Source organism: Leptonotus elevatus, chromosome 1, assembly GCF_054856555.1.
Source record: "Leptonotus elevatus isolate MCC_2025b chromosome 1, RoL_Lele_1.0, whole genome shotgun sequence".
Classification (NCBI taxonomy): domain Eukaryota; kingdom Metazoa; phylum Chordata; class Actinopteri; order Syngnathiformes; family Syngnathidae; genus Leptonotus; species Leptonotus elevatus.
In genome coordinates, this window is record NC_141239.1 from 50,140,452 (window position 1) to 50,167,596 (window position 27,145).

Sequence of the window (27,145 nt, forward strand, 5' to 3'; positions counted from 1 at the left end):
TTATTATTAAAGTTATTTATAAGACTGTTTGGGTATGCGTTTTCATTGCTTTTTTGGTATATAGTTCAAAAGTGATTGGGAATATAGAGATATTGATTCTTTTTTTTTTACCTGCTTATTGTAAAATGAATAAGTGACATGGTAGCTGGGAAGTGCAAAACAAAATAACTAACACATCAGAAAATTTAGATTTAATATTTTACAAGTGAGAAGAAGGGTTAAACTTCAGCTCACTGTTGACTCTGATATGATTAACAGCACTAACCAGGGCTGAAAACAGGAGCTAAATTGATAACAGAGCATTCACACCTTAACACTTGTACACCTACGACTGCACACAAATGGAAACCACATTAATTGCAAAAACTCAAGTCTGCCATACATCCATGATTTTGCCAACGGCTGAAGGGTGGATGACAAAAAGTGTAGGGGAAAATAATTCTGTTGTCAACGATGGAAACATGTATTTTTTTGTACAGATTTTCTACCCAAAAAGAAGAATAAGAAACTTGAACTAGGCCACACAAAGTGATGCATTTAACACTTGCTGTTTAGATTGAATGAAAAAGGTTTAATGTCCCGTCTCTTGCAAATCCTTCAATCATCTTAAAATGCTGGCATGACATGGACACAACATATGGTAAACAGCTGCAGACCACATTAACATGCACCTTCTTGGCAAATGGGTCATCATCCAAGAGGGGAATAAAACAGTCTTTCCACTGGCATAAAATGTATAGAATATTATTATCAGAGGAATACTTTTCGAAACACACACATTTTGTTTTCTATTTATTCCTTGAGAACACCAGAACACCCTTTCATGCAATTTAAAGCCAGAGCCTGTGGCTGTCATTGAATGCGTCACGGGTGCCTTGGATTGAATGGGAGCGCTGAAGCAGGCTGATATCTTTCATAAGTAGAAAAGAGTCCAGATTAGATAAGTAAAACGGGGACTGATGATGTAACGAGTGTGTTTTAAAAGACTCAAATGATGGTTGTCCAACGACACAAAACAAAACAATAAAATAATTTGTGTTATCTTATCATCAACACAAAACAGTGTGTGCGTGGTGTGTGGCAGATTAAAAACATACTGTGCCATCTCTGCTTTGTTGGACACACTTACCATGAGGCTGTCACAGATAGAAGTGTCTCACATTGACCTATCTGTTGGTAGTCAAAAGTGCCTGTGGGCAGAGGTGGGGGGAGGGCGCTGCTCTCCCGACCTGGGTTCCTCATAGAAGAGCAGAGCCTGAAAAAAATTGTCCCATTGTGAATGACAAGAATTGTGCAAACTCTCCACGAGGCGTTGGACCATAAAATTAGGCTTGGTGGTAAACGTTATATGTAGCTTACAAGAGGCCCTATAGGCAACATTTGATTTTTGTCAATAATATTGATTATTGATCATTTAAACACCTACTATAAACTTACTTTCATCCTCAAGAGTGAGATACAGAATATCAACTTAGCCTACATACTAAATGCAATACAAGCAAACCAGTATTTTACACATTTGCCGTAAGGGCGTCACAGGGTTTATTGTTTTGGGTTTGAAAAAACTGCAACAGCAATGTGTGAAAAGTACGAGAACAACAAAGTGCAACAAGATGGAGAGAGACAGAGATGAAGGGAGAGAGAGAGAGAGAGAGAGAGAGAGAGAGAGAGAGAGAGAGAGAGAGAGAGAGAGAGAGAGAGAGAGAGAGAGAGAGAGAGAGAGAGAGATGAAGAGAGGGAGCGAGATATCGCGGGCCTTTAGGCAGGTGCTTAGTTCACGTACACAAAAACAGTATGTAACACAGGGTAGCGTCAATGATTTCATAGCACTTACTTAGTTCTGATTTCACTCACGTGATGTTCACATCCCCTCGGGGACATAGTTGGTTGCATAGTCTCTGGGGTTTTCTATGGTATTCTGCAACTCATTTCGGGTGTATCTATTAACTTCATCTAAAAATGGATGTCACATGGCTCACTAACAGTGCGAGATAGAACACAACGGTTACTCCCAACAAGTCAAGATAAGTTAGACATTAATGAAAACGTTTACAAATATAAGACATGCTGATGAGAAATGCTGATTATCGAAAAGTATTAACATGTGGAGCAGAGCTGTACAAAATTCCGAATAAGCCCGAAATTCCAATTCAATTCTTTAACTTATAATATATGCTATTAATATTAATTTGTGTTGTATTTAGCTAAAACAGGAAGAAGAATTGCAATTGAAATTCATGATGTCAATTTAACAATGAAGTTTTACAGTTTATAAGCCCATTTGGTATTTCCATGAATTTCATACAATAATTGTAAGGACTTTATGTACACAATACTTATTTATAGAAGTTTGAAAAATGTTTGATATGATGGTAGAACAGGTCGATGCTGCCTCGACAACAAAACATCTGATGAGCAGTTGACCATTAGCCGCAACACTACCTGGTAAAGTACACTTTAATAAATAATTACAAAAACAGTGTTTCATTTTATTACTTAGAAATAAAGAAAATATTTCCAACACTGAATTAAATTCCATTCCCTTCAATTCAATATTCTGTGATGTGGAGTCAATTCAAATTCATCTATTTAATAAGAATTCAGAATTTTGCACAGGCCTGGTGTGGACATGACTACAGATGTGTTTTGCTAGTCAAACTCTGGATTTACTCACAGGATGGACAAATGCTGATATCATTGAGGGCCAGTGCACTGGGCTTGTGGGGTCTAATTTAAAATCAGATTTTCTCAAGGTACAGGCCCATTGCTGATATAGTTGCACACACAATTAGCTAGGATAGGTCAGTGGTTAGGCCAGCAGAGTAAGCCTTACAATTCTCTTAGTGGTTTTCAATAAAACACATAACCCCCTTTTTTTAATAATTGCATTTTATTAATTGAAAACAAGAAACAAAAAAATAAAATAAAAAATGAGCAAAACCAAGAGTATCATTAGGTAAGACAAGGCGAGAGACACTTAAATAAGAGTTCCATGTAGGTGGGGGACTAAGGTGAAGGCGAGTTGATGTGGGAGAAGGTGGTGGGACAGGTTAGATTATGTACACTTGTTTGTCACTGCAGGACTGGCAGGCCCCATAAAAAGGGAGGGGGTCAGAGACGCTAAAACACCAGAGAGAAAGGCACTATCCAGAGAGAGCAAGAAACCAACAAAAAACACACAGACACAAACTGGAGCAGAACAGAGATCGAAATCTTTGACCAAAAAAAAAAAAAAAGTGCTCGACACCACAATTGACCAAAATCAAAAAGACAAACCTGTTTAAGATGATCTCCCAGTTGTGGGAAGTGTTCATGTGTGCCGGTTGCAGACTGGTGATTACACGTGATTATCCGATCTCAGCCCCCATGCTATGCGCACGTATGACGTACGTAGAGCTTCGAGCCACGTTGTTAACTAGCTGGACTGTACATGTGATGAACGGACGTGGATAACATGACAGCGCCTTTTCCCCTTGCCGACCGTGTAGTTCACTTGTCCCAGCCTGCGGGCTGGCTCAGCTACATTCAAATGGTTGCCACAAATACATTGCATTTGGGGGTGGGCGGCTGACGTCATACATGGCTTGCATTCACGGCTGCATCCCCTTGCCGCTCAACGACAGGGGCTCCGCTGTTTTCTTCCTCGTGTGAGGAACGAGAGGAAATTTCACATGTTATCCGAGACGCCTCCGATAGAAAGTTGAAGGACAATTCAGCACATTCTAGAGCTACTAGGTCTTTTCCGGACAAACAAACCATTCAACATAATTTACACATTTGTGATGAGAGGAAATACAGACAAACACATACAAATATATAATATATATATATTCTTAAAAAATGGATTCTCTCTATAGTAGATTTATTTATACAGCCATCGGCTGATGTACAATGCTCACGAGCCAATCATCGCAGACATGGAAACTTGCTGTATATGGCATCGGTTCTCTTATTTTTTTTCTCTTTTTTTAAAAACAATTTCTTCTTTATATTTTTCCTTTAAAACAGATGCGGCTGATAAAAGAACATGCGGCAAAAGCGAACACAAGGCGGCAGAATGTTAAGAAGTTAAGGAGAAGACAGAAGCGGCTGTGGGAGTCAAATCATTTGCTTCTCTCTTTCCCTCAAAGGCAGTCGCGATCGTCAACGAGTCTCGGTGCATTTTGCTCAGCTGCCACCCACCTATGACAGCGCTTCTGTCTTATCTCTCTCTTGTCACTTGTTTGCATTCTTCCTCTCTGCTCCTGCTTATTGTGGGGTTGGTGAAGAGGAGGGAGGGGGATGCAGGGTGGGGGTTGTTTGGCGATCGGATGAGGGTGGAAGGACTGATGACATCTAGAATGACGATGAAGGTGGTGGCGGCCGTTTTACATGGCGGGACTGTTTCACATGTTCCGATTGACGGGCGTGACGTAGTTGCGCGGGAACATGCCCGTCTGGCCGTGGCAACCGCCTTTCCACCAGTTGGGGTCAGAGTTGTCCAGGACTTGGATGAAGTCGCCGCGTCGGAAACCCAACTCGCCTTCCTCCTGCGGGTCGAAGTCAAAAAGCGCCTGCACGTATGTGGGATGCTGCGCCATGGAAAGCGGGAAACACAGGCGAACACAGGTTAGCCAAGGTGCACCGGGACGGGACAATCAAAAACTGGCAATGCAAAGCTAAGGGGAAAAAAAAAAGTTGGAAGGAAAATGGAACTACAGCAACACTGGGGACTGATGTCATTCTTAATTACAGTACACAAATGAGACTAAGGCTGGTTATTACACTGCGCGCTTCAAGCTGCAATCCCAAATTTCAACTGGGATATGGAATGGAATATAATTAGAACTTTAATCAGATTAATAAAATCTTGATTAATCACGATTAATCACTTACTAATTTAATTTTTTTTTTTTAATCAACAGTTTGTTCCCACTGGTTATGTGTTCATTCTTTTGAAATTTAATGTTATTAAGACGTCTTCAACATTTCTTGATCCACTGCACGCGCTCATCCTCATCAGTTAATTACTTGCATAATTTAAAATGGAAAAAAATGACCCCAATATTTTACCTGTGCTGCCTTAAACGTAGCCATCCGCTCTCACGCTAAAGGATAATCTATGGTCAAAATTAAAAGTGTGATTAATCTGCGTTAATTTATATTAATGCGATCATTTTTTGCGATTAATTAATCAGTTAACGCTAGTGTTGTTCCGATACAATTTTTTGGCCCCGATACCAATTCCGATACCCAGTTTTGCAGTATTGGCCGATGACGACACCGTTCCGATACCTGGGTTGTTGTTTTTTTCAACATGAAAAAGCTGCCCTGTCATTGGTTCAGAGCATTCAAGAGCCAATAGGATATCCAGCTTGGCATGCAGTGAACACGTCACAAATCAGTGAATGTTGTGCACAAGTAAAACACAAGATGCTGCATCCAAAGTCCTATATTAGCGTCAGAAACAATAGTATCGGCATGTTACTTGTTAGTACTTGACGATGCCACTTTTTTTTTTTAAATTCAGGATCAGGGACTCTGCCGATACCGGTATAGGAACAACACTAGTTAACGCTTTAACTTTGACAACACTAAATATAATGCTAATTTCTTTTAGCCTATGACGTTTCTTGCTATAGGGTAGGATGAAGATAGTGTACCTTTGTTAGTCATCATGATATGATTCGATTTTTTCTGTGAGTTTGTGAGCTGCTTAAGGCCGTATCCCAGAGCTGCAAACACTGCCGACGTTGCGAAGGTTGAATTAGCAAAATATGAGGTTGTCGTAACCTGTTATTTTGCGGCGTAAAAGCCACATATGAGACACCGCACAAATTAACCTGAAATTTGAGTCAAATCGACCGACAACAACAAATAAAAATTTTTTTTCATTTTCCTTTTCATTAGAAGATGTAATTATTAGTTATTTTTTGTCCAGTCTTGTCATCGCTGTGACGTGTGCGTGAAAGCAACACGGCCCTTATTTCATGGTCTCATTGTGCTATAAAAATGCGTATGGCGTTGCCAAGTATTGCCATGATCTCAGATTTCATATTCTTCCTTTGAGAAAAAAAAATTGTTGCGGAAGTGACTGGAGAACACAGCAACCCGTGTTTGTGTGTGCAACAGGTCCATTACGGTGGCATATGAATGAAAACCGTGACTGATTGTCCCCAAAAATGATGAGTACATGTGTTGATATGTGCTATTAAATGTCTATCCAAAAAACACACAACTGATTGTCACCAAAATTTATGAGTACATGTGCAGACATATGTTAATCACAGTCTAAATATATTAGAACGAAACTCGCTACCACACATTCATATGAATAACGCTTTCAAATATGATCCAAAACATTGCAAGTTTTGTTTTTTTACATAAAGTGACGTAATGTATTGTGTCTAAAGTCTATATAGGCAACGGCAGCCATCAGGACTTGAATAATACAAAAAAAAAATATTCCAGTATGACAGCGTACATGGTATGTCATCACTTAGACACTTAATTGGCTTAAACATATTTTTCAGGGAGTCAGATTTGGCAAAACAATGGATTGGCAAGGCCTGAAAATAACGACAGCTACAAATAATTACAAACACAAATACGACATATTGCAACCAACTCCGAACCCTGTCGAACTCTGGCAAAACGCGACATTCGCAACTCAGTGGGATAGGGGCTAAAAGTAATCATTTGGCGGCCTATTTCTACCACTACAAAGGGCAGTTAGCGAGCTAGCTATGCCTACTCCTTGAAATGCATCATAACAGCAGCTTGGTGCTGTTATTTAAATTCAAAATAAAAGTTGTGTTACTTATGCTGCCATAATATGCTGAGCGTGGATATTCTTTTTTTAAGCGGCTGCCTCGATCACGATTAAGTATTGTATTAAATCAGGGCCAATGTCTTCATTTCATTTAGCCAACACGCCAACAGTGTCTGGCAGCTGAGAAGACATTTTCACACACACACACACACACACAAAAATAAATCATAATTTTGAAACATCAACCTACTTGAAGATTTTAGTTTTTTACTTTTTCATTCAAATGTTGTGGGCTTGTTAACATCATTCTTCTCTTTGTTTGTTTGTTCTTAAAAGTTGCCAGTTGGTTTCCTCCCAATTCCTCATTCATAAACGTCTACAACATCAATAGGAAGTTTCTATCAAGCGTCAGTTCCTGCTCATTAATCTATCTACACTAACAATAAAGCACAAGAGGGAACAAAGTATCTTCCCAGGAAGTTGTTACCTGGTGGACCTGCTCGATGTCTCGCAAAAAGATTTGCTGGTTACGGGAGACGGAGGTGGAGCGATGGTAGTCCACCAGCTCATTGAGGGAGTTAAACTTCACCACCCACAGGAAATACTTGCCGGCGCCATCACGGAGAACCTTGAAGTGCTGTACATCGTTCCCAAACCTGCAAAGGGTCACAGCCAGAAAAAAGTGTGAAGGCTTGGCAAGAAAATCAAGTGTACAACGGTAAAAATGTGTGGGACTGGGGACTGTATTCAAATGAAGCGGCTCAATCATTCAAGTGCGAAGAGAAGAGTGCAGTGACATGATGCGTCTTTCGGTAAGGTCAGAAAATGGAAGCGCAGAAGAGGAAGTAAGGCGGTTTATTTAGCAAATACTGGAAAAGAAGCTAACGGGCAAACCCCCCTCAGACTTAACCAGAATAAGGAAGTGGCTGTGTTGATGACTCAGACCACCAGAGCTTGCTCATTTGTGAAGCTGATCAATAGTCGGGAGAGCGAGCAATGATGGATGTCTAATGTTAAACTCCAGTTGGTGCGGTGCTACTCACTTGACAGAGAGGGAGAAGTCGCCCGGTGCACTCTCACTCTCTCTAATGAGGAAGGCGCCATCGTGCCTTTGTTTGTTGAGCATCTCCTCCGCTTTGGCCCGAGGGATTTTCCCAAAGAACCACCTGGAGGAGGAGAGAAACTTTATTAATTAGCAAAGCCAAATAAAAAGGTGCCATCTTGGCAGAAGCTAATCCTTCAAAAGAGATGATAATGACTCACTGATAAAGCGGTTTAAGGACAATATTAACAGTCAATCAAACAACATTGTATTCTGCTTGTAATAGCACTATTGCATTATAAGGTCACATTTGAATATTCAGAGTTTAATTAAGAGGTTAATCAAAACGTGACTTGATTGTAAAATCTACTATTTTCAACGTATTGCTTATGCACATAGGCCAAGACTGGGAGTGAAAAGGAGGAGGAAGTTGCAAAGTATAAGGATTCACATTCAAAGCTATAAGACCAATGGACCAATATTTTGTCACTTGTCAAAGTTAAGTTTTTTTTTTTTTTTTTTTAGGTATTACAGTACAAGTGAAAGTCAACCTTAAACATTTCATGACAATAATATGTTATATGTGACCTAAACATGACATTCCGATGAATATTACATTTGTAGAATATGAGTTATGAAGCAATTAAAAAAAAAATCCATCTCAGGGGGCGGCCATTTTGCCACTTTGTCGACTGAAGATGACATCAATGTTGCTCAGGGCTCAGGCAACGACCAATCACGGCTCGCCTGTTTTCTGAAGCTCCACTGTGATTGGTTGTTACCCGAGCAACTGTGATGTCATCTTCAGTTGACAGCAAGTGGCAAAATGGCCGCCCGCTGAGATGGATAAAAACGGCTGGATTTTGCTGCTTAACTCATATTCCACTAACGCAATATTAAACAGAATACCATATTTAGACTAGTGGGGCTGCATAGAACATATCGTGAAAAAAAGAAATATTTTGGGGGTTGACTTCCCCTTAAGAATGTTAAAATGTTACTTGAAATTTTTTGATATAGTTATTAAAGGTCTAATCTTATAATAGTTTGCTCCCAGAACAGGGGCAACAAATTGTATTGATGACAACTGCTGTAAAATAATACAATGAATATTACAGTTGACACCAAGATGATTCCCTACAACCACAAAAAGTCATCATTAGGCATGGGCCAGGATCAAATTCTGACAGTATAAGCGTGAGTGGAGAAAATAGAAATAGTGGTACCAATGCATGCTAAACAATTTACCCACTGGGCAAAAAGGTTTGATTGCGCAACAATGCTAAAGTCAATATTTAATTAAAGACAAAAGCCTGCAGCATATTACATGTAAACCAGTCGAGCTTTAATTACACTGAATATGATTGAAGTCACTTTGTTTTGCTTTTGGTTTGGTGATGTTTGGAGAGCAGCAATTTCTTATTGAAGTCTTCTTAGAGCCACATCATTATTAGATTTAACAGCAAATTGGATCGTTGTGTGTCCAATTCAACACAGGAGCTACTTTGGAGGGCTACCGAGGTTCACTGACAACGCAACTCTCACTGTCTGATCGCACTTCACAGGCCCCCGAAAACCGCAAGCATGACATGACTAAAGCGCATTAAAACCCACACCCGCCGACCACAATATTATGGCCACTTGCAAATTCAAATGAACCCAACTGTCAAACTAGCTTATTTTATTTTCAAATGTGACATCAGGGATTTTTTTTGTTTTGCTGTTCGAGAATAAAGTGAAATTGCACATCCACTACTCTAGATAGATGGCAGTGGAGCTGTCATTCAGATGGTGTGCAAGGAGTATTAGCCCCTCTGTAGGTGTACTTCCAACAATTATATAGACAAATGACAGTATTTATACTCGAGGGGAAGAGTTGGGGGGTGCGGAACATTTTAGCAAAAATTTAATTGAGAAGGACTGTACTACATAGAAGTAAGCAACTCATTAAACAGCAGCCTAACAGCCTGCCCCAGACAGCGGAACAGTCAATGGGTGCATATTTAAAATGTACAATCACTCCAGTAAACACATTTGAAAATTCTGTGGAGTCATTATTTACTGTACTCTATTAGTAATTGAATTAATAATTTACAGTAGAAAGCAAAGCAATGGTCTGATGATGGGTAATCATCACATGAAAAATGTGTGTCTGCAAAAGATGATGCTCAGTTGAGTTATTTAAAGTATTTTTCTGCCTGTGCAGTAGTCTGCATCTATCTTTACATTTTTTATACTGCTTGTCTTCATGGGGTCACGGGTTGCAGTGGCGAAGAAAGGCATCATACTGCGAAAGCTGTAGCGAATGCTGTACTTTGGATTAGTAAATTTTAAGGCATCTGAGAAAGCGCTCAATATGATGTAGGCAGTTCGACGCTGCAAACTACACATAAACAAGGTTCAATTAATACCTTTCTCAAGAGTGATCATCAAAAATGAGATTGTATTTATAATATAAAATATTTTGATACAGCTCTTTGTTATTTAATTATTAAATTATGCAAGGTCACCGTGTGTTGTGGCTGGTCATTGCAAAGTCATGCACAAAACATCCTGAATGCAACAGGATTGTTTTTTTTTATATGATATATTGTACAGTAAACCAGCAACTGCCATTTTGAGTGCAACTCAAATAAAATTGTCCAAATTAACGAGGCAAAACAAAGCTCAAACTCCCATTACTGAACATTTCATTGGTTAAATACATTTAACAAAGAACTCTTGGAAGATCAGATGCAACCTATTGGATCTCCATCAAATAATTTCATTTCGCAGGAGGAAAGTTGTACAAATGACGGTGAAATGAGAGATATTTTAGAAAGCACTATTAGAATACTTACGGATGGGCCTTCATCTCTATGTAGTTCTTGGGAATGAAACCATCTTTTCCATTTAGCTCTGCCTTATACCAGTTCTGATCACACTCTTCATTTAATACCTGGAGAAGACAAACACAAAGAAAGAGGGTCAATCATCTGGATGACATCCAGCGGGACCTCTAAAGTGGAAGTTCATAATTTGTGGTGGTGGCCTGGGGTGGAGCGCACACTGTATACAAGGTAACTGTTAGGTAAATATTTGGAAATGACTTAAACAAGACTGGCATATGGTAGAGCACAATTAAAAAGACAATATAGCAAAACTACTACACATCAAGGTTCAAATGAAAAGAATGAATTTTTTCCGTCATTCTCATTACAAAGTGTCAAATGACTGCTTTAATAGACTGAACTGAACCAAATACAGATAAGTCAGCAACAAAAGTTACCTAAGCCACAAGCCCACAACCTTCGGTGATATTTCCGTATTGTATCATTCTATGCGTGTGCGTGTGGCTGGCTTTTATAATCCTCTCTCGCTCTATTCAAAAATAGAATGCAGCCCTTTACTTATGGGGCAAGGATGTGGGTAAAATGGTTGCAGTTCACATTCAGTTTGTCTAAAGCTACACATTGCCTTGTGAGGAATAAGCTGTTCGGAAAATGGATGGATGTTCAACTGTGAGGATAGAAGGCAACAAGCATAAAGATAATTAGTTCATTTCAGTTAATTCCAATTTAATGTCATAGCTGCAAACTCACTTGCTTCATAATGACCAACCCAAAAAAACAAAACAAAAAAAAAAACTGAAAAAGAAAGTAAAGGCATTTAGTGTAATACAAAGAAGATGAGCAGGAATGTGTCACAAAAGCAGGCCGTCATTTGACTAAGAATTTAAGCAGAGATGGCATTAATCTCAAGCCTTGGAAGGAGTCAGGCAGAATCCTGCATTGAAGAATGACTCAGTTTCACTCATTAGAATTTCATAAGTTCAGGGGCTTGACTTCCTTTGATCGCATCCCATCTACATAATTCAAAGAGGAAAACATGCTTTTTTTGGGCTGGGGCACAAGCTTGCTCTTAAAATCGGATGTCTTCATATGCTCCCATTTTCCGTATCACTTTTACCCGCCATTCTCATTTTGCCTCTGCCCTAAAACTTTGATTATTTCCCCGACCCACCCAAGACAGCTGTCCTGTTGGCCTCAGCGTATTGCAAATGGCCAAGGTCTTTTTGCTAAAGTGAGCTTGCAGAATGCCAGCTGTCACTAGCCTTTCTCAGCTGCTAAGGTTAACCCTTGAATATCTCATCGGTTGAGGCAGTGGACTTCAAATACAAGTTGGTAGAAGCATAGATCAACTGTGAGGGTGGCTGTGGTTTCTGTCGTTAAATAGCCACCAACCATGCCCTCAATTAAGCCTCTTCTGCCTTGTCCCACAGTTCCACACCAGAAGGCTCTGAGTGTTCAGTTTTTCATTAGACATTTTCGGAGAAGTGCGGTTACAATGGAACCGCTTTTCAGAACCTCCTCAGGGTGGATCTCGCCCTGAAATTTGTACATTATAATCTTTCTCTCAAATTCTAACTACAAAATCTTCTTCAAGTAATTTCCATTTTTAAAAGTTTTGTTGGGAAAAGCTGGAAAAACAAACAAACAAACAAACTTTTTTTTTGTTTATTATGTATTATTCAAATTTTTGATTTAATTATTCAAATTAATTGAAAAATCAAAAACATTAGAAATTCTCATTCTTTAAACAAAGTAACAGGACCCCTTTTGATTTTGCATTTGAGGCTTAACCAGACTTTACGGGATTCCATATACTCCTGATGTTGATACATGTACTGGACTCCTGAATTCATGCTGTTAACTCATTTGCTCCCAAAAACGTATAAATAAGTTATATTTTAAATGTTTCAAGTGTCCCAATGTGTATTTATATGTTTTTCATGTTTTTTATGCTGGAGCATAGGGCTGGGCGATTAACCGAAAATTTACAGTTACCGAAATGTTCTACAATAACCGACGTCATTTTGCCCATGTTGGTAAATTCAGTGTTTGAATAAAAAATAAAAGTATTTTTGTCTCTTTTGATTGTGTGTTCTTGGTAGGCTATGTTTATTTCCCTATAAGATGGTGTTCAGCATGTGTAGTCACGTGTCTCCACCAATCCAGTCTGAACAAGGGAAACAGACGACAAGTAAATGGTCGGGTGGTTTATATGAAAAAAAGCGGCTGACACAGCGGAAGTATTGTTTGTCGAAGTTGATCCTGTTGTGCTTGTCCCGAAATTTTTTTTGACCTCTGTCGTTTGGAAATATTTTGGGTTCCACAAATACAATGTTGAGTAAAACAGGAAATGCAAAGTGTGTCTGAAAACCGTCGTAACCACCCAGAGCAAGACGTCCAACACCGACAGCACAACTATACTATTTAGGTCGAAGATGCGCAAAAAGCTTTTAAGTGTGAAGCAAGGTTTGAATAGTGCCACTCCCAGACAGCAGTCCATAACGGCGCGCATGGTGTTTAAACTCCTCATGAAAGTAGCCGACAAGAGGTACACCATACCATCGCAAAAATATTTCTCGCAAGCCGTGCTTCCCAATATGTACAACACTGACAGGCTGCCGAGCTTAGACATGTCAAGCATTTTTATTTGCAAATGTTTATAGGTGTTGCATTGAAATTGTTTTCATTTTATGTATATTGTTTACAAGCCACACTACCTCCTTTGCACATGGCATTATTTATATTATTTCTTTACAAGAAACATTACCTCCACAAAGACATTACCGCCTTTACACAAATATAGGACAGTACCTTTGTGCAAGCCATTTGCACACAAAAAAGGTCACCCTTTTCTCATGTTCCAATGCGCCATTGTTTAAGTCATGCAAGCTATTTTGAATATTTATACTTGAATGGTTACAAGTGATTTTCATACTTTTATATTTCATTGAAAGTAATGTTTGCCAGTTAGTCAATAATCAGTTATTTGGCATTTAGTATCTTGCATTTATCGTTATTGAGGTAAAACAATTTATCGCGATATTTATTTGACGTCTTATAGCCTAGCTCTACTAGAGCATACAGAATGCTTTGATGCAGCCTCTGAACTGCAGAGTACGGGTGAAGCAATCACGTAATAAAGTAAAAAAAAAACAGCCAGCAGAGTATAAGAGATCAACCAGGGCCATGTTGCAAACAAGCTCTTTTACCCACAGTTCTAAAGAGATTTGTGAATAATGATGAAACTTAGCTATATTCTAATGCTAATTGCTGCAAGACGGAAACAGATAAAAATACACTTTTCTTCCTGATGAAAGAAGATCATTTAATCTGTCTTTTGGTAGGTTCCATGTTTTTATAGTAATAGAACACAATGTTCTGTGGGCCTGGCAAAATTAGTCAAAATCCAGTAATAGAGTCGGGAGCAACGGGGATTGCTTCAGTGAAAATAGCTGGGAGTGAACGAGTTAAAGGTCAATTACGCTGTTTCCAGATTGCTTTTAAAAGTTGAATGAAATGCATTAAAAATCACAATTTCATGGCTGAAAATTACATTCAATTGTATTATGACAGTATGCCCTGAGTTTCTGAGTCAAAATTGGTTGCTGACAAGTTCAGGATGTTGTAAAAATGTTGATGACAATTTCTGATTTTTCCGACATGTCCAGACCACATTCAAACAGAGATATCTCGGAAATTGAACGGCAAATCACAACTGTTGATACATCATTTGAAAGCCAAGATCTTCCACTTTTTGATTATGCCAAAACCACATTATTGAAAATTGGGCAGTCTGTAACTCATTTTGCTGTCGGTTCTCACATGTTTTCCAGTGAACCCATTTTGCCACAGGAACAAAGCAAACACCTCTGAAAAAGAAAATAATTCATCTGTGACTGAGTGATTAGGACCACAAAATCAAAGTGCATAGATGCTGATCTGATTTGAATAATCCACACTGACACAGCCCTAAAAACACAATGTACATAGGTGACATAGCTGTGTTTACATAATAACCCCCCATTTGGGTTAGTCCTGGTTACAATCAAATAAAACCCACTGAAATTGGTTGGCTTTTTCATTTGCGTAGATGTCTATCTGGTGTGTCTCTTGGAACTGACAGCGTAAAAGCAGAACTAAATATCTGCTTGGCAGGCAATATTCATATCATACAGAAATGGGACAACCACAGCAATATGTCTATGTCTGAATTTTGTCTCTGCTCCAAGACACGACAATGGACGATTTGCATCTTTCTCTTTGTGCTGACTACCTGTTTATTTTTTGGTCTTTTTAATCTGATTGAGCTACAAAAGATATAAATTGCTATTTGATAGGCTAAGGTCCATACCAGGGATTATTTTCTCCACAGCTGCCACTGCAGACCTCCTCTTTGACATTAGATTATACAGCACTTCCATCAACACAACCATGAGTAAACATATAAATACACACAACACCCTTTCCAAAAAATGTAAAGATCATGGAAAAGTTCATTTATTGCCATAATTCCATTCAAAAAGCCAAACACTCATAAGTATAATCATAAGTATTTATTAAAACAAATTTTTTTTTTTTTAAACAATTTATGCTTCTAGCTCATAAAACTCACAAAAACAGTATTTTCACAAAATTTGAATACCAACCACCAACAACCAAAGAGGCATGTTTCAGTTTAGTCCGAGGGTGGCCCTAATTTCCCGGATTGGGGAGTTTTCATTAGATGTAAATTCTATAAAGATCAATTTTGTAATACAGGTCTGTAAAGTAACTTGCGCCGTGGATCCGGACGTTATCGCCAGTGACTTTTGCACAGCTACTTTGAAGGAGTGTGTGCTACATTCAAAACTTGATAGTTTGAAAACTGCAAACTTTGCCTTTAACATTACATTGCCAAAAACAGAAAGCCATTTTCAACACTTAAGATTGGTCAATAATTTGCAAAATAATAATAAAATACAATAAAAATATATAATAAATATCAGACACACATGGGGAGTGACCAAATTTGGACATTAAAAGGTTTTGGGCGCATTTGTAATGATATACCAAAATATCAAAAGGTAGATATATTGATCAAATTAATTTACAACATTTTTATACTGATATCTATGTGACAAATGTTTGCACTAAATTGTGGCTGGAAATAGATGTAAGTCGAGCAAAGACTAACTGAAAGGTGTAGGCAGCAGATAGAGATATTCAGGCCTCAGAAATGATTATCCCAGACAATGCTGCAAAGACTAAATATTGATTTGCTTATATGCCACCTTATCACATTCTAGCTTTAGCCACATTGGCTTGTTCAGACACCTCATATATCCCAGAGTAAATTAAGTGTTTGTTGAAAATGCCATTGAGTGCTTACCACTGGAATTGTGACAGTTTAAGGCTCTTAGTGTGAACCCCCTGATAAACAAGTCATTTGTGTTATTTAGGAAAAGTCATGCTAACGACTGTGACCTCCTTTATGCCCAGCAGGGAAGCAGCAGACGGAGCAGAACACCCCAAAGGGGTCATGAGCTAACTGTCTCAGATCAACTGAGAAAGATTACAGTGATTTCATACAATGAAATCTATTTATTGAGAATAATGCTTGAGACCAATGCCATGTGTGAGGGCCTCCCTTAGAGAGCAGAACTTGCAGCATCATAATACACAAATCAGACTTCCAACTATTCAACACACTTTTGGTAAAAGTAAAATGAACATTCCCACTGCTTGCGGAGTAAATTGCGGAAATAAATGTTATTACAGTGGAACCTATAGATTATTACTGTACAAGTGAAGCAACATTGTTGAAATGCAAACTGAGGGAGAGAGGGAGGGGGGAATGAGAGAGAAAGCGAGAGAGGGGGGGTAAAGAGAGATAGAGGGGGAGAGAAAGAGATAGAGAGAAAGAAAGAGGGAGAGAGAAAGAGAAAGAGTGATAGTATGGTTACATCACTACTGTGGGCTCTTTAAACATATTTTGTGTAATACAGTATACATCTTATTAGTGTCTGTGATTTCTGACCTACTTTGAATCACTTCAGACTTTGCAGCATGGGAACTGTAACAGTGAAGGATGTTACAGGTCTAAGAGTGAGAATTATGGGGCTCTGTTTGAAATACAGAAGTCTGTTTTTGACACACATCAGCAGGAAGTGATGTGGTGATGAGGAGGAGTCCTAATTACAGCTCTCTGACTCAGCACGAAGTCAAATAAGAGGAAGAGCAGTCAGAAATGACTTGGAGGAATCAGTGGAGAAAAACAATTATAACAAATAGAGAGATCATGACAGATGAATCCCAAAGAAGTAGAGAGAGGACTCCCTACCAAAGAATCACACATTTTGTCATACGCTAAATGCAACATCAAATGATAATAATGTAATCACCATGGAAATTAGGTATAACTAGTCAGACAATACTGAACCATGCAACAACGAATAGTCGTCAACATCATAAATTTGGCCGACTTTAGAGATTTGGACTTTACCAATCAATCACAATAATGCTTGGTGGTGACCCAATGGTGTGCAAAGGAAAGTGGATGAGTGTGTGCCTGCCTGTCAGGTGGGCACCCATGGCCTCTGCCCCGTCGTCCCTGTCGTTTGCACCCTCTTTTGGTGACATCATCTTTCTGTCCCTTTCTAGGCATGACCACACTAACCAAGAATAACCAACCTTTACATTAGTGTAACGGTTACATCGAGTGTAAATCGATCAGTCATGCCAAGAGAGTGACATCCTCGGATATTATGTACACACAGTGTTCCTTCACTTTTCGCGGTTGATACGTTTCACGCCCACCCACAATTTTTTTTAAATACCATTTTATGCAAATGCAACACCCAAAACATTTCTTCATTTTTTTTCTGCAACACCCTACAATTGAATCGACTGCACAATAATCCGTGGCATGGCTCAGGTGGTAGAGCAGTCATCTCCCATCCCAGATGTCGTGGGTTCGATCCCCAGCCTTGTGACCATGTCAGTGTCCTTGAGCAAGGTAAGACACCACAAGTTGCTCCTGATGCTGCATCATGAGTCTGTGAATGAGGAGTAGGTTCGTTTTCATTACCCTCAGTTTTGCACAAAAGGCAAGCTGGTAATGGAAACACATGATTTCTGAAAAACCTCAAATATTGCAAAAAAGTTTTAACGCTCTCATGAGGTGGTTTTTGAGACATGTCGAAATAGAAGTATTTCGCAAAAGTGTAATGGAAACTCTTTTTGCGCATTCTCTGCAGTCATGTGACCCCCGCCCGGTAACGGAGGAAAGGAAGTACGGGGCCACTCGCTTTTCTGTCGGAGGTGCCTTCGGAGGGGATAACAAGTCTTTTTAAGCACAAAGCGATTCAGTTATGGAGCCAATATGCCGACGTTCAACGCATGTCCCATATCGTTGCATGAGAAATGGCCGTTGCCCCTGGCAACGAGCGACATACGGCACACGTCATCGTTGAAATCCATCCGTCCGCACCATAACACGAGTTATAAGCGTGCGCGCACACCAACACCAAATGATGATGCCCGATGAGGGGAGGGAGATGTTTTTAAAGTAATATTAACAACTCCGGGCGTCTGTCTTCCGTAAACATCATGAGCACCTCCTACAGAACTGTGAGATCCCGCGAGACGGGATATTACGAGAATTGCGCCTCAGAAGCGAAACGCTCTTCAATGGAAACACCGGCGAGTCAAAAATGGTACTTCATCGAAATAGTACAATATCGCTTTAATATTTTGCGAAAAACTGTAATGGCAACACAGCTAGTGTTAAACGCCTTGAGTACCTTTGTAGGTGGAAAAGCGCTATACAAGTGAAAGGCCGTTTACCAATAAGCAACCAGGCAGAGATTTAATAACCTCTAAAATCCCAATTTAAAGGCAGACAAGCAGCCAAGATTTCCACAGAAAATCTGAGCTAGATTTGTGGAGTCCTAAAGTTCTTAGTAAAAGCATGGATTTGGATTTGTCTATAAAAGCAGCGGATATATTCTCCTGACATTTAGGTATCAAAAGGCAGCCCTGATAAAACACTTTTCTTAGAGCAGGATCAATAGTTCAATGAGTAATAGGCAGTGCGGGACCCATTAATCAGGGATGGGTGGAGAGGCTTCTAGAAAGTAATGGAGGCAACAAGCTTAAAAGCTTCTTTCTAGGATAACATTGATGGGGTTTTACACAGAAAGTACCGTTAGCCAGAATATAAGAACGTTTGAAAATGAAAACAGCAAGGCAAGAGGGGAAAAATGTCTGAGGTTTGGCTGACTGCATATGACAATTCCACAGTCTAACTCCAACTCATTCTTCTCAGCATCGGCAGTACAAAATTGTGGTAGATGCAGACAGGGGTTGCTGGCGTTGACTGCGAAGATGCAGGAAGTTGCAGGGGGTTTGGACGACACAAACAGGATGTGAAGAAAAAAAGAAGCTACGCTCTGTTACACAGTCTCTATAAATCCCAGAGCGTGAGAGACAGTCACAGAGAGACAGAAAGAGGTAGAGAGAGAGAGAGAGGGAGAGAGAGAGAGAGAAAGGAGGAGAAAGAGAGAGAGAGATAGTATGGTTACATACAGACAATAAACCTTGTAAAACCCGTAAAATATATATATGGTCATCTCTTAACTAACAATTAGTTAACTGGAGTAACTCTGTCCAATCACACATGTAAATGGATTATCCCAAACGTTTTAGAAACCGGAATTTTGACCTTAACAGAGTATTGGCTGCATGTAAACCTAGTCACACAGAGAGAAAGAGAGAGATCACCTATACTCGCGATACAAGAAAAATGCACCTTTTAACTCATTTGCTCCCACAAACGTACAAATACGTTCTATTTTAAACGTTTTAAGTGTCCCGAAGACGTATTTATACATTTTTTATGTGTGTGTTTTTTTTAAATGCTAGAGCATACAGAAGGCTTTGATGCAGCCTCTCAAATGCAGAGAACAGTTGAAGAAATAGTAGTTATTACATTATATTCAGCAGAGCGAAAGAGATCAACCAGGGCCATGTTGAAAATAGTGCATTTACCCACAGTTCTAAACAGATTTGTGAATGATGATTAAACTTAGCTATATTATAATGCTAATTTGCTGCAAAACAGAAACAGATAGAAATATAATCTTTATGGTCTTTCTTTTGGTAGGTTCCATATTTTTATAGCAATAGAACACAATATTTTGTGGGCCTTGCAAAAACAGTCAAAATCAAGTTAAACAGCCGGGAGTGAAGGGGGTTGCTTCAGTGAAAATGGCTGGGAGTGAATGAGTTAAAAGTGATACCATAGATAAATAAATTAAGACTTAAGTAATGGGATGCTGATATAATATTTATTAGTGTTACTTCCATATTTTAAACGTGTCAAATAAACATGCTACTTTCCAAATGTATTCTAGCCAAGCTGAGATACATTTTTATCTTTACGAATTTCCTCTTACGTTATTATATTCAATGCCAATAATAATGAATGACACTGGTCCACTCTCATTAACATGCAGCGTTGCCTCTAAAATCAGTGTGTTGTGGATGCAATAATAATATGTTGACACTAGTATATATTTTTTGTAAATTCTGCTTCATACTAGAAATGTTTTGATTTGGTGAAATAAGCTATATGATGCTCATTTATCAAGAGCCATGATGTGATGTTTTACATTTGGCACTTGCGAGGTGTAGCCTATATTATCAGTATCGGTGGGCAGTGAACTCTGAGCACAATGAGTTTTAATTATAACTGTTGACACAGAGCTCCCAGATCTGTTGAGAGGAGCTTATTTTGTCAGCACGACGGGCTGTTAATCTTTATTTATTTATTTAAAGAGGAAATGAGAACAGTGCTTAGGGCAGTGGCCAGACTTCAGTAAGATGTTCTGCTTTGCCTACAAATCAACGGACATAAAAATGAAGGACAACAGAAAATAAGCATCATTCAGCATAAAGTTGTGTTGGAGTCTATACACCAACTTGCTTAACAACCATTTAAGTGACTTTTCTATTTCCGTCATCACTTAGTCTTCCTTAATAGCTAACACACCAAGAAGATGCTGCGATGTGATAGTTTGCTTCATGACTCATGAGATGGCAAATGACAGAACTAAATGTTACTGAATGACTCAAGGCTGCAAATTAGAGGGGAGCCTGGTCAGGGCGGCCAGCTGTTGTGAAACACAGTGACACAGTGATTGCTCGCTGGAGGCTAGTTGTGGAACCTGATTACTAAATATCCTAGTGACACTGGACAATGTGGGCTTTCTTTCATCTTACAAACGCCCACAGAAACATTTCGGATAAAAATGTGTGAATCTCTATTTGAGTTCTCTTCATTATCTGCAAGTATAAAAGCTCAAAATACATGCGCACACTATATCCAAGACAGTGATTGTACTGCAATCACCTTCAAGGGCATAATTTCAATGAATTAATTATGATGCACGGAAGCATTAAGCTTAAGATAGAGCGGCAGAACTGTAAAGATGACTGTATTCCCTTCCTTTGCCATTCATGAAAATATCTGGAGTGTTGGAAAAAGTACAATATTTATAATTTAGGATTTATTGCAGTTCATGGCATGTTAATGTTTACATAAAAAGAAGCTCTACCTTGGGGCAATCTCATATTTTTCCTATTCATGCCATGCAGCACTGCTACCATTTTTCAAAGACAGTTAAAATGAGATAGAAGTAGATGTTCAACTAAGCAAGGCCAGTAGGCTCTCATGAGAGACCTTTTGTCCTTGGAACAGAGCCGTTTAGCATCAGGATCGGCAGAAGGCTTGCTTTGACTACATACACATTGGCACCACTGAGAACCAATTCTTGCTTCATCAATTGGTAGCCTAATTTCAGTACCACCAGAGCACATCTGACCTTAAGTTCTGTTTTTTTCAAGTCAGTCTACTCACATTTGTATTTGGGTAGACATTAAGTTTTGTTGTTTGTTGTGTACAGAAGCAGCCATGATGTTAGGATATTAGTTTTATCACGGACATTGTTAAGTTCTCGGATAAAATGCTACTAAATTATACATCTTTCCTTTGAAAGAGAAATTCCTGAAAATATAGTTACAAGTTATATAACATGGCTCCATCTTTACAGCACCGTGTATCTGTCTCAGGAAGGGGAGCTAACTAGAGGAAGAGTGAAAGCGGATAAAAAAAGATGAAAGAGTGAGAGAAAGGGGGATTCAATCCGACAAAGGGAAGAACATCATGCCTGCTTCAAAAAGCAAATTAGTCCAATTGGGAAAGCAGCCAACAAATGATTCAGATGAATTGTGGATGGTGACGGGGCAGTATCATGGCAGTCTATTTTAGATTCATCTTCTCTCAAGAAATCACTTGAAAAGAATATGAAATTCTACCCTCAATAGAACTGTACACTAATGACTTTTACAGGAAATGAATAATTCCTCTCTGTACATGCTTCAGATTATAATGGGTGTTGCATGCAAGATTTAGCTTCGGTTGCAAAATTAAAAGCATTCTTTTTCTATAGAGATATTTTGGTTTGCAGCTCAACTGTTAGAACATACATTGAGTGGACTCAAACAGAAGATACAATTTCAAGGAAAACACATGCAGATCAAATAATTAACAAGAATTGCTGGTATATACCACCTTCCTGTCTCTTTCTACGGTAGATATAAAGTCTACACACAGCCTTGGTCAATGTGTTTTTTGTTGTTGTGATTTTCTTTAAAAGGGCCTAAAATGGTCGAACTTTGTTCAACATTAATGTGACCAATAACCTGTAAAAGTCAATTGGAGGCGGCGGGGGGGGGGGTCTTTGAGAAGGGGAAGTAAAAACAAACATCTCAGATACTGTAGTTGCACAAGTGCTCACAATCTCTAGTAACTGGGGATGTAGCCGTGTTTAGAATTAACCAATCACATTCAAGCTCATTTTAAATGGGTGTCTGCTCACACCTGCTAACTTTCAAAGTGCCTCTGATTAAGGCCAAATAAAGTTAAGATGCTCGAGTAGGCTTTCTCTTGAGGTTTTGTGCTTTGGTGATGAAGAGTGTTGTGTTTGTGCCAAACATACATACCTGTACCTTTTGGAATGAATGCCCAAAATGTTCGAACTCTATTTCATTGAACCGCAACACATTTTCCCCACATACATTTGAGTGTTCAGGTCTTTGTTTTTTGTGTGTGCAAAATCTAGCCAGGTTTTTCTTTACTTAGATAAGGCCTCAGTCTTGCCACCTTTGCCCGCATCGCTGAAAGGAAAAGGACACTTTCTTTTACTTTTGATGTATGTGAACATGAACTCCCAAGACACTTGATTCAACTTTAAAGTTGTTTATTTGTACTTTGTTGAGTAATACTAAAGAAGAAACAATCAGTGTGAATGTTTGATGCTGAAAATATATGTTTTTGTGCCTTCCACTAACTCCTGAATATTACTGTACAGTACACCCAGCTACAAAAAGAGTAAAATAAAATTAAAATAAAGACCAACATTTTTCGCTACTATGCACGTGCTGTGTGGACCTACGACTTCCTACAAAAAGAAAAATTCTGGACCTTTTACATTTCTGATTGAGAACCCCTTGATCTATCTAGATTTCAACAACGAAAAACATCACTATCCGTATTACCATGCCTATGCAAATATAATACTTGCTCAGTGTTTACTGAGCTGTATCTCCCCTGCACCAACACGCTGACACAGACAGCTGGACTCAACATACACATACAGTATTGGGGCTGAGCCATTCAATGCTTTTATTCATTAATCTACTTTTTTGCAGCTTCCATAGTCCTTGCTGATATGCACTGCTTCCAAAAACCTGGCTACAAACAGGCGGGAACTAGTCTGCAAAAGCACAGCCAGCATTTCAAGATTAGCAATTTATCTCAACTGTCCAGCAACCATTCAAACACACTTTAAACAGAACACGTGAGCAGAATCGTTTTTACATTGTTTTGCGTATGACATCAAAGGAGGAAGGCAATGGCGCACTCAATCATGTAGTCAAAAACATGGTGGCCATTTATGCCTTGCAAAAGCAGTCAGTGACTTGCCTACTTTGGAAACTTTTGACCTGAGGTACGTGCTTCCAAACTGCACATACAATTACTATTATTATTATTATTGATACTTAATTTTTTCATCAAATAGAGAGAGATTACCTATGTTATAAGGTTTGCTTCTTATCACATTGAGGCAAATATTTACTTCACAACCTTACGACAAAACAGTCACCCTGATGTGCATGGCTTTAGCCAAAAGGGATTATGATGCCTGTGTTTAAATCCTAAGAACACCATAGTGCAGGAAAATTGCAGCGTGTATTTTCAAAATATCTTTATCGCATAAAGGTTGCAGAGAGACATGTTGAGGCAACACAAAAGCACAAGGTTTGAATGAATTTGCACACGCCATAAACGGACTCAAAAATAAACAAATGGGCCTACGAACTGCCTCAGAAACTCAAGAGACTGAGTTCACAGTTCACTGGAAATTTGATTGCAAAGGTACATCAGTTTTACGTCGCATTAAACGTTACCTTATTTTAAAACGTGTACGGCATTTATTAATTTAAAGGAGACAGATTAAGAAAAACTTACTTTTCAAACATGTGTATATAAATAGTTGTCTCTCTGGAGAAGCTGCCCATCCATCGAGTAAAATTAAAAGTAAATCGTTTGCTTTGCCTTGTTCCAAAAATATATCTGTGAGCCGTTCTGCACTTCTGCCCACTCTTACTTTACATAACCATTTCTCTTCAGTTTCTCTGCCAACGACTTGGAAGTTAGGCTAGCTGCAAATCCAAAGCCACTTTTAAGTGTTGGGAGGACCACACTGTCTGAAACATTACAGCAAAGCCTAAAGCGGAGCTGCACTGACTTTTGATGGATGCACAAATTAGCATTTGGATTTGATTCAGTAAAAAGCTTTACAGAGTGAATGTTCGTAAAGTGTATATTTATGAACATGTATTTATGTATGCAACTGAAACTGAACTCATTGTATTGCTCATATTGAACTGGGCAGCCAGATGTTTTCTGACATAGCAATGAATGTCATTCCCAGTTCTATATTTAGCATGCTTTTTACTGTGCCGTCACTGCTACACTTCTGTCTGTGGGGCTACAAACACAAAAAGCAAAGAAAAAAGAAAGAAAATGCAAAACAGAGAGTGTGTCAGGATCATGAGCTTCAGCCACAATAATACAGGTCTTCTGAAATTACATGTCATGAATGATGATGGGTTGAATGTACATGTTGGTTGAATATTTGGGCATTCAACCATTGTAGCATTGACTTTTGTGTATTTACATTTGCATTTAGTGAAAAAAAGAAGAAGACATGAACAGTGAACGCCCAAGCGGGAGTAGACCAAGCCCTGCCATACTGTAAATGGCGAAAAGTCACAATTGTCCAAAGGAAACTCCTCAATTCACTCCAACAGAGCTCCATGGCACCAAGAGGCCACAATATAGGGGCAAAGCTTTAGTACTGTCTCACTGAAACTCATCAAGTCACTTCATAGTTCTTTGATTCCTCAAGATGGCAACTAAATTACGGTAATGCTTTTGTTGCTTTGGCCTAAGCATAAAAACAGTGAATGTGGGTTCTGAATAAACAAGAATAATAACAAGAGCAGAATAAAAAAAACTGCAAGCGGGTGAATGCACCAATGCCAAAAACACAAAACAAATGGGGTGCTCCCTACTTATGTATGAACATTTTTTCTATGCCAGAAATATAATAGAAACAAACGAAAAATAGTGCATACAGCAATAACTGAGTGTGCTGCATGACCACATATTCATATGCAAACTGCTCATAAGCTCGGAAAACATGCATTTAACAAAAAAAACAAAAACACCAACCCAAACTGAGGAGGCACTACAATGTCAAGGCAGAAGGCATTAAAACTTTACTTACATAAAGCCACACAAAGTATTCCCTTCCCTCCAATGAAAACCGAATGGTTTCTACTTACCTTAAGGACCTCTCCACGCTTAAAGCTAAGCTCATCTTCAGCAGTAGCGTTGAAATCGTATTTGGCAATGGCCTCCATGGTGTGAGTGCGAGATAACGTCTTGGCTCAAGTTGGGATTCAGGGACTAAATAAAAAAATAAATAAAAACAGCGCTTATCCCAGCTTCTACCGCCAGATGCTTTTCTCCCGAGTCTCTCCTCCCGTCTGTGACCCGCTGCTTTAGGGCTTTGACCTTACATAAAGGTCGCAGCGCGGTTCCTGTAAAAGGGAGGAAAGATGAAGCTGAGTAAGACAGGCTGGGCAAAAATGTGCACAGGTTTGTGAGAAATGTTCTTCAAAAGGAAGTTGAGATATGCACAAGATCATGCAAACAGACATATGACAATGACAGTAATCCCGTTTGCTTCAAAATGAGGAATAACGTTGGAGGACATTTAAATCAATCCCTGTCAGACTGCTAAACACCTGTGCAGACTGGAGATTATGCAGAGCCGGCAGTGATACATTAGCTCAACCTACACTTGCTAAACGGATAAAAGCAGCGTTATCTCATTATGTTGTTGACAAATACGCGTCAATCTAATACAGCCGAACGATCCCTAAGGTCATTAAAACAGACTTGTACGCCAATAGCCGACGGCGAACAACGATCTTGTCAACAGAACACCGTCGCTTATTATTTATGTTTTAAAAAGGCGGAAAGAATAGGCACGATTCATCCGCTCTGAATGTGAGCGCAGAGACCTTACAACAGAGGATGTGACACTTTTCTAGAAAAGTCGTTAGGAGCGTGCAAGAAAAAGGCACTAGTTGACTACAATCCGCAGTGCCATCTAAAAAGTGATCGTCAGACAGGTTGATAATAAATCATTTTATCAGTCGATAAAAAGAAAGTCGTGCTTATATTGCCACTAATCTTGATATATTTTCTAAAGTAGTGTCGGCTGGAATGCACATTACATAAACAATATATTTCTCTTCAAATCGTACTTTCAATCATGCTCACAGACTTCGCCTGTTAGCCCCCAAACGACTGCGCCCAGTCTACTAGGAGGCTAAGGTTAGCATGCCGGCTAACGGTCGGATAACAATAACTACTGATTCTCCAACTCACTTCCACCAATCTATCAAAACCGACTGAAGAAGAGGCGACATTAGTCAACAAGTGAACGCGCGTTTAACGTCAAGCGATGAGTTGATAAACGGCGGGGAACACTGCTGCTTGTTTCGCGTTGGCAAATATGACATGGAAGAAAACACCTTTTTTTCATAGCGCAAGCTGTTGTTGCTAGCGTAGTGGTACAGTTAGCCCCGTTAGCCTCACTCAACTTGACTAGCCTGCGTCGCGAAAAGGAAACAGTACACAACTTTGACGCGTAGAGGACGCAAACTCACCACTCGATATATTCCGCGTCAATGTTACAACCCTAACAAAAAAATCCCTATCGCGCTGTTACCCGCGCCTCGTTCTCGGTTTTGGTGGCGGAAAAAAAAATCCCCCGATGTGTGTCATGTATCACTTCCAGCCCGTCCCCGGAGCTTGACTCGAGCTGTTAGCATAAGCTTGGA

General features: G+C 39.2%; 1 protein-coding gene across 1 annotated transcript; it reads right to left on the reverse strand.

Moving 5' to 3' along the window:
• Positions 1-2,877: 2,877 nt before the first annotated feature.
• On the reverse strand, positions 2,878-27,145 carry grb2b (growth factor receptor-bound protein 2b). The gene is made up of 6 exons (XM_086067441.1): positions 26,972-27,145; positions 25,577-25,834; positions 10,634-10,731; positions 7,795-7,917; positions 7,239-7,407; positions 2,878-4,571 (listed from the first exon to the last, which is right to left on the reverse strand). The coding sequence occupies exons 2-6, from the start codon at positions 25,652-25,654 to the stop codon at positions 4,386-4,388; spliced, it is 654 nt and encodes a 217-aa protein (XP_085923567.1). The 5' UTR covers positions 25,655-25,834; positions 26,972-27,145; the 3' UTR covers positions 2,878-4,385.

What these genes read in the sequence shown, in the direction of transcription:
- grb2b (XM_086067441.1), bottom strand. Translation starts at nt 25,654, where the DNA reads ATGGAGGCCATTGCCAAATACGATTTCAACGCTACTGCTGAAGATGAG. An exon ending in ATAGAGATGAAGGCCCATCC is followed by an intron (nt 7,918 to 10,633) that starts GTAAGTATTCTA and finishes CTCCTCCTCCAG; the next exon opens with GTGGTTCTTTGGGAAAATCC. An exon ending in GACTTCTCCCTCTCTGTCAA is followed by an intron (nt 7,408 to 7,794) that starts GTGAGTAGCACC and finishes GACCCTTTGCAG; the next exon opens with GTTTGGGAACGATGTACAGC.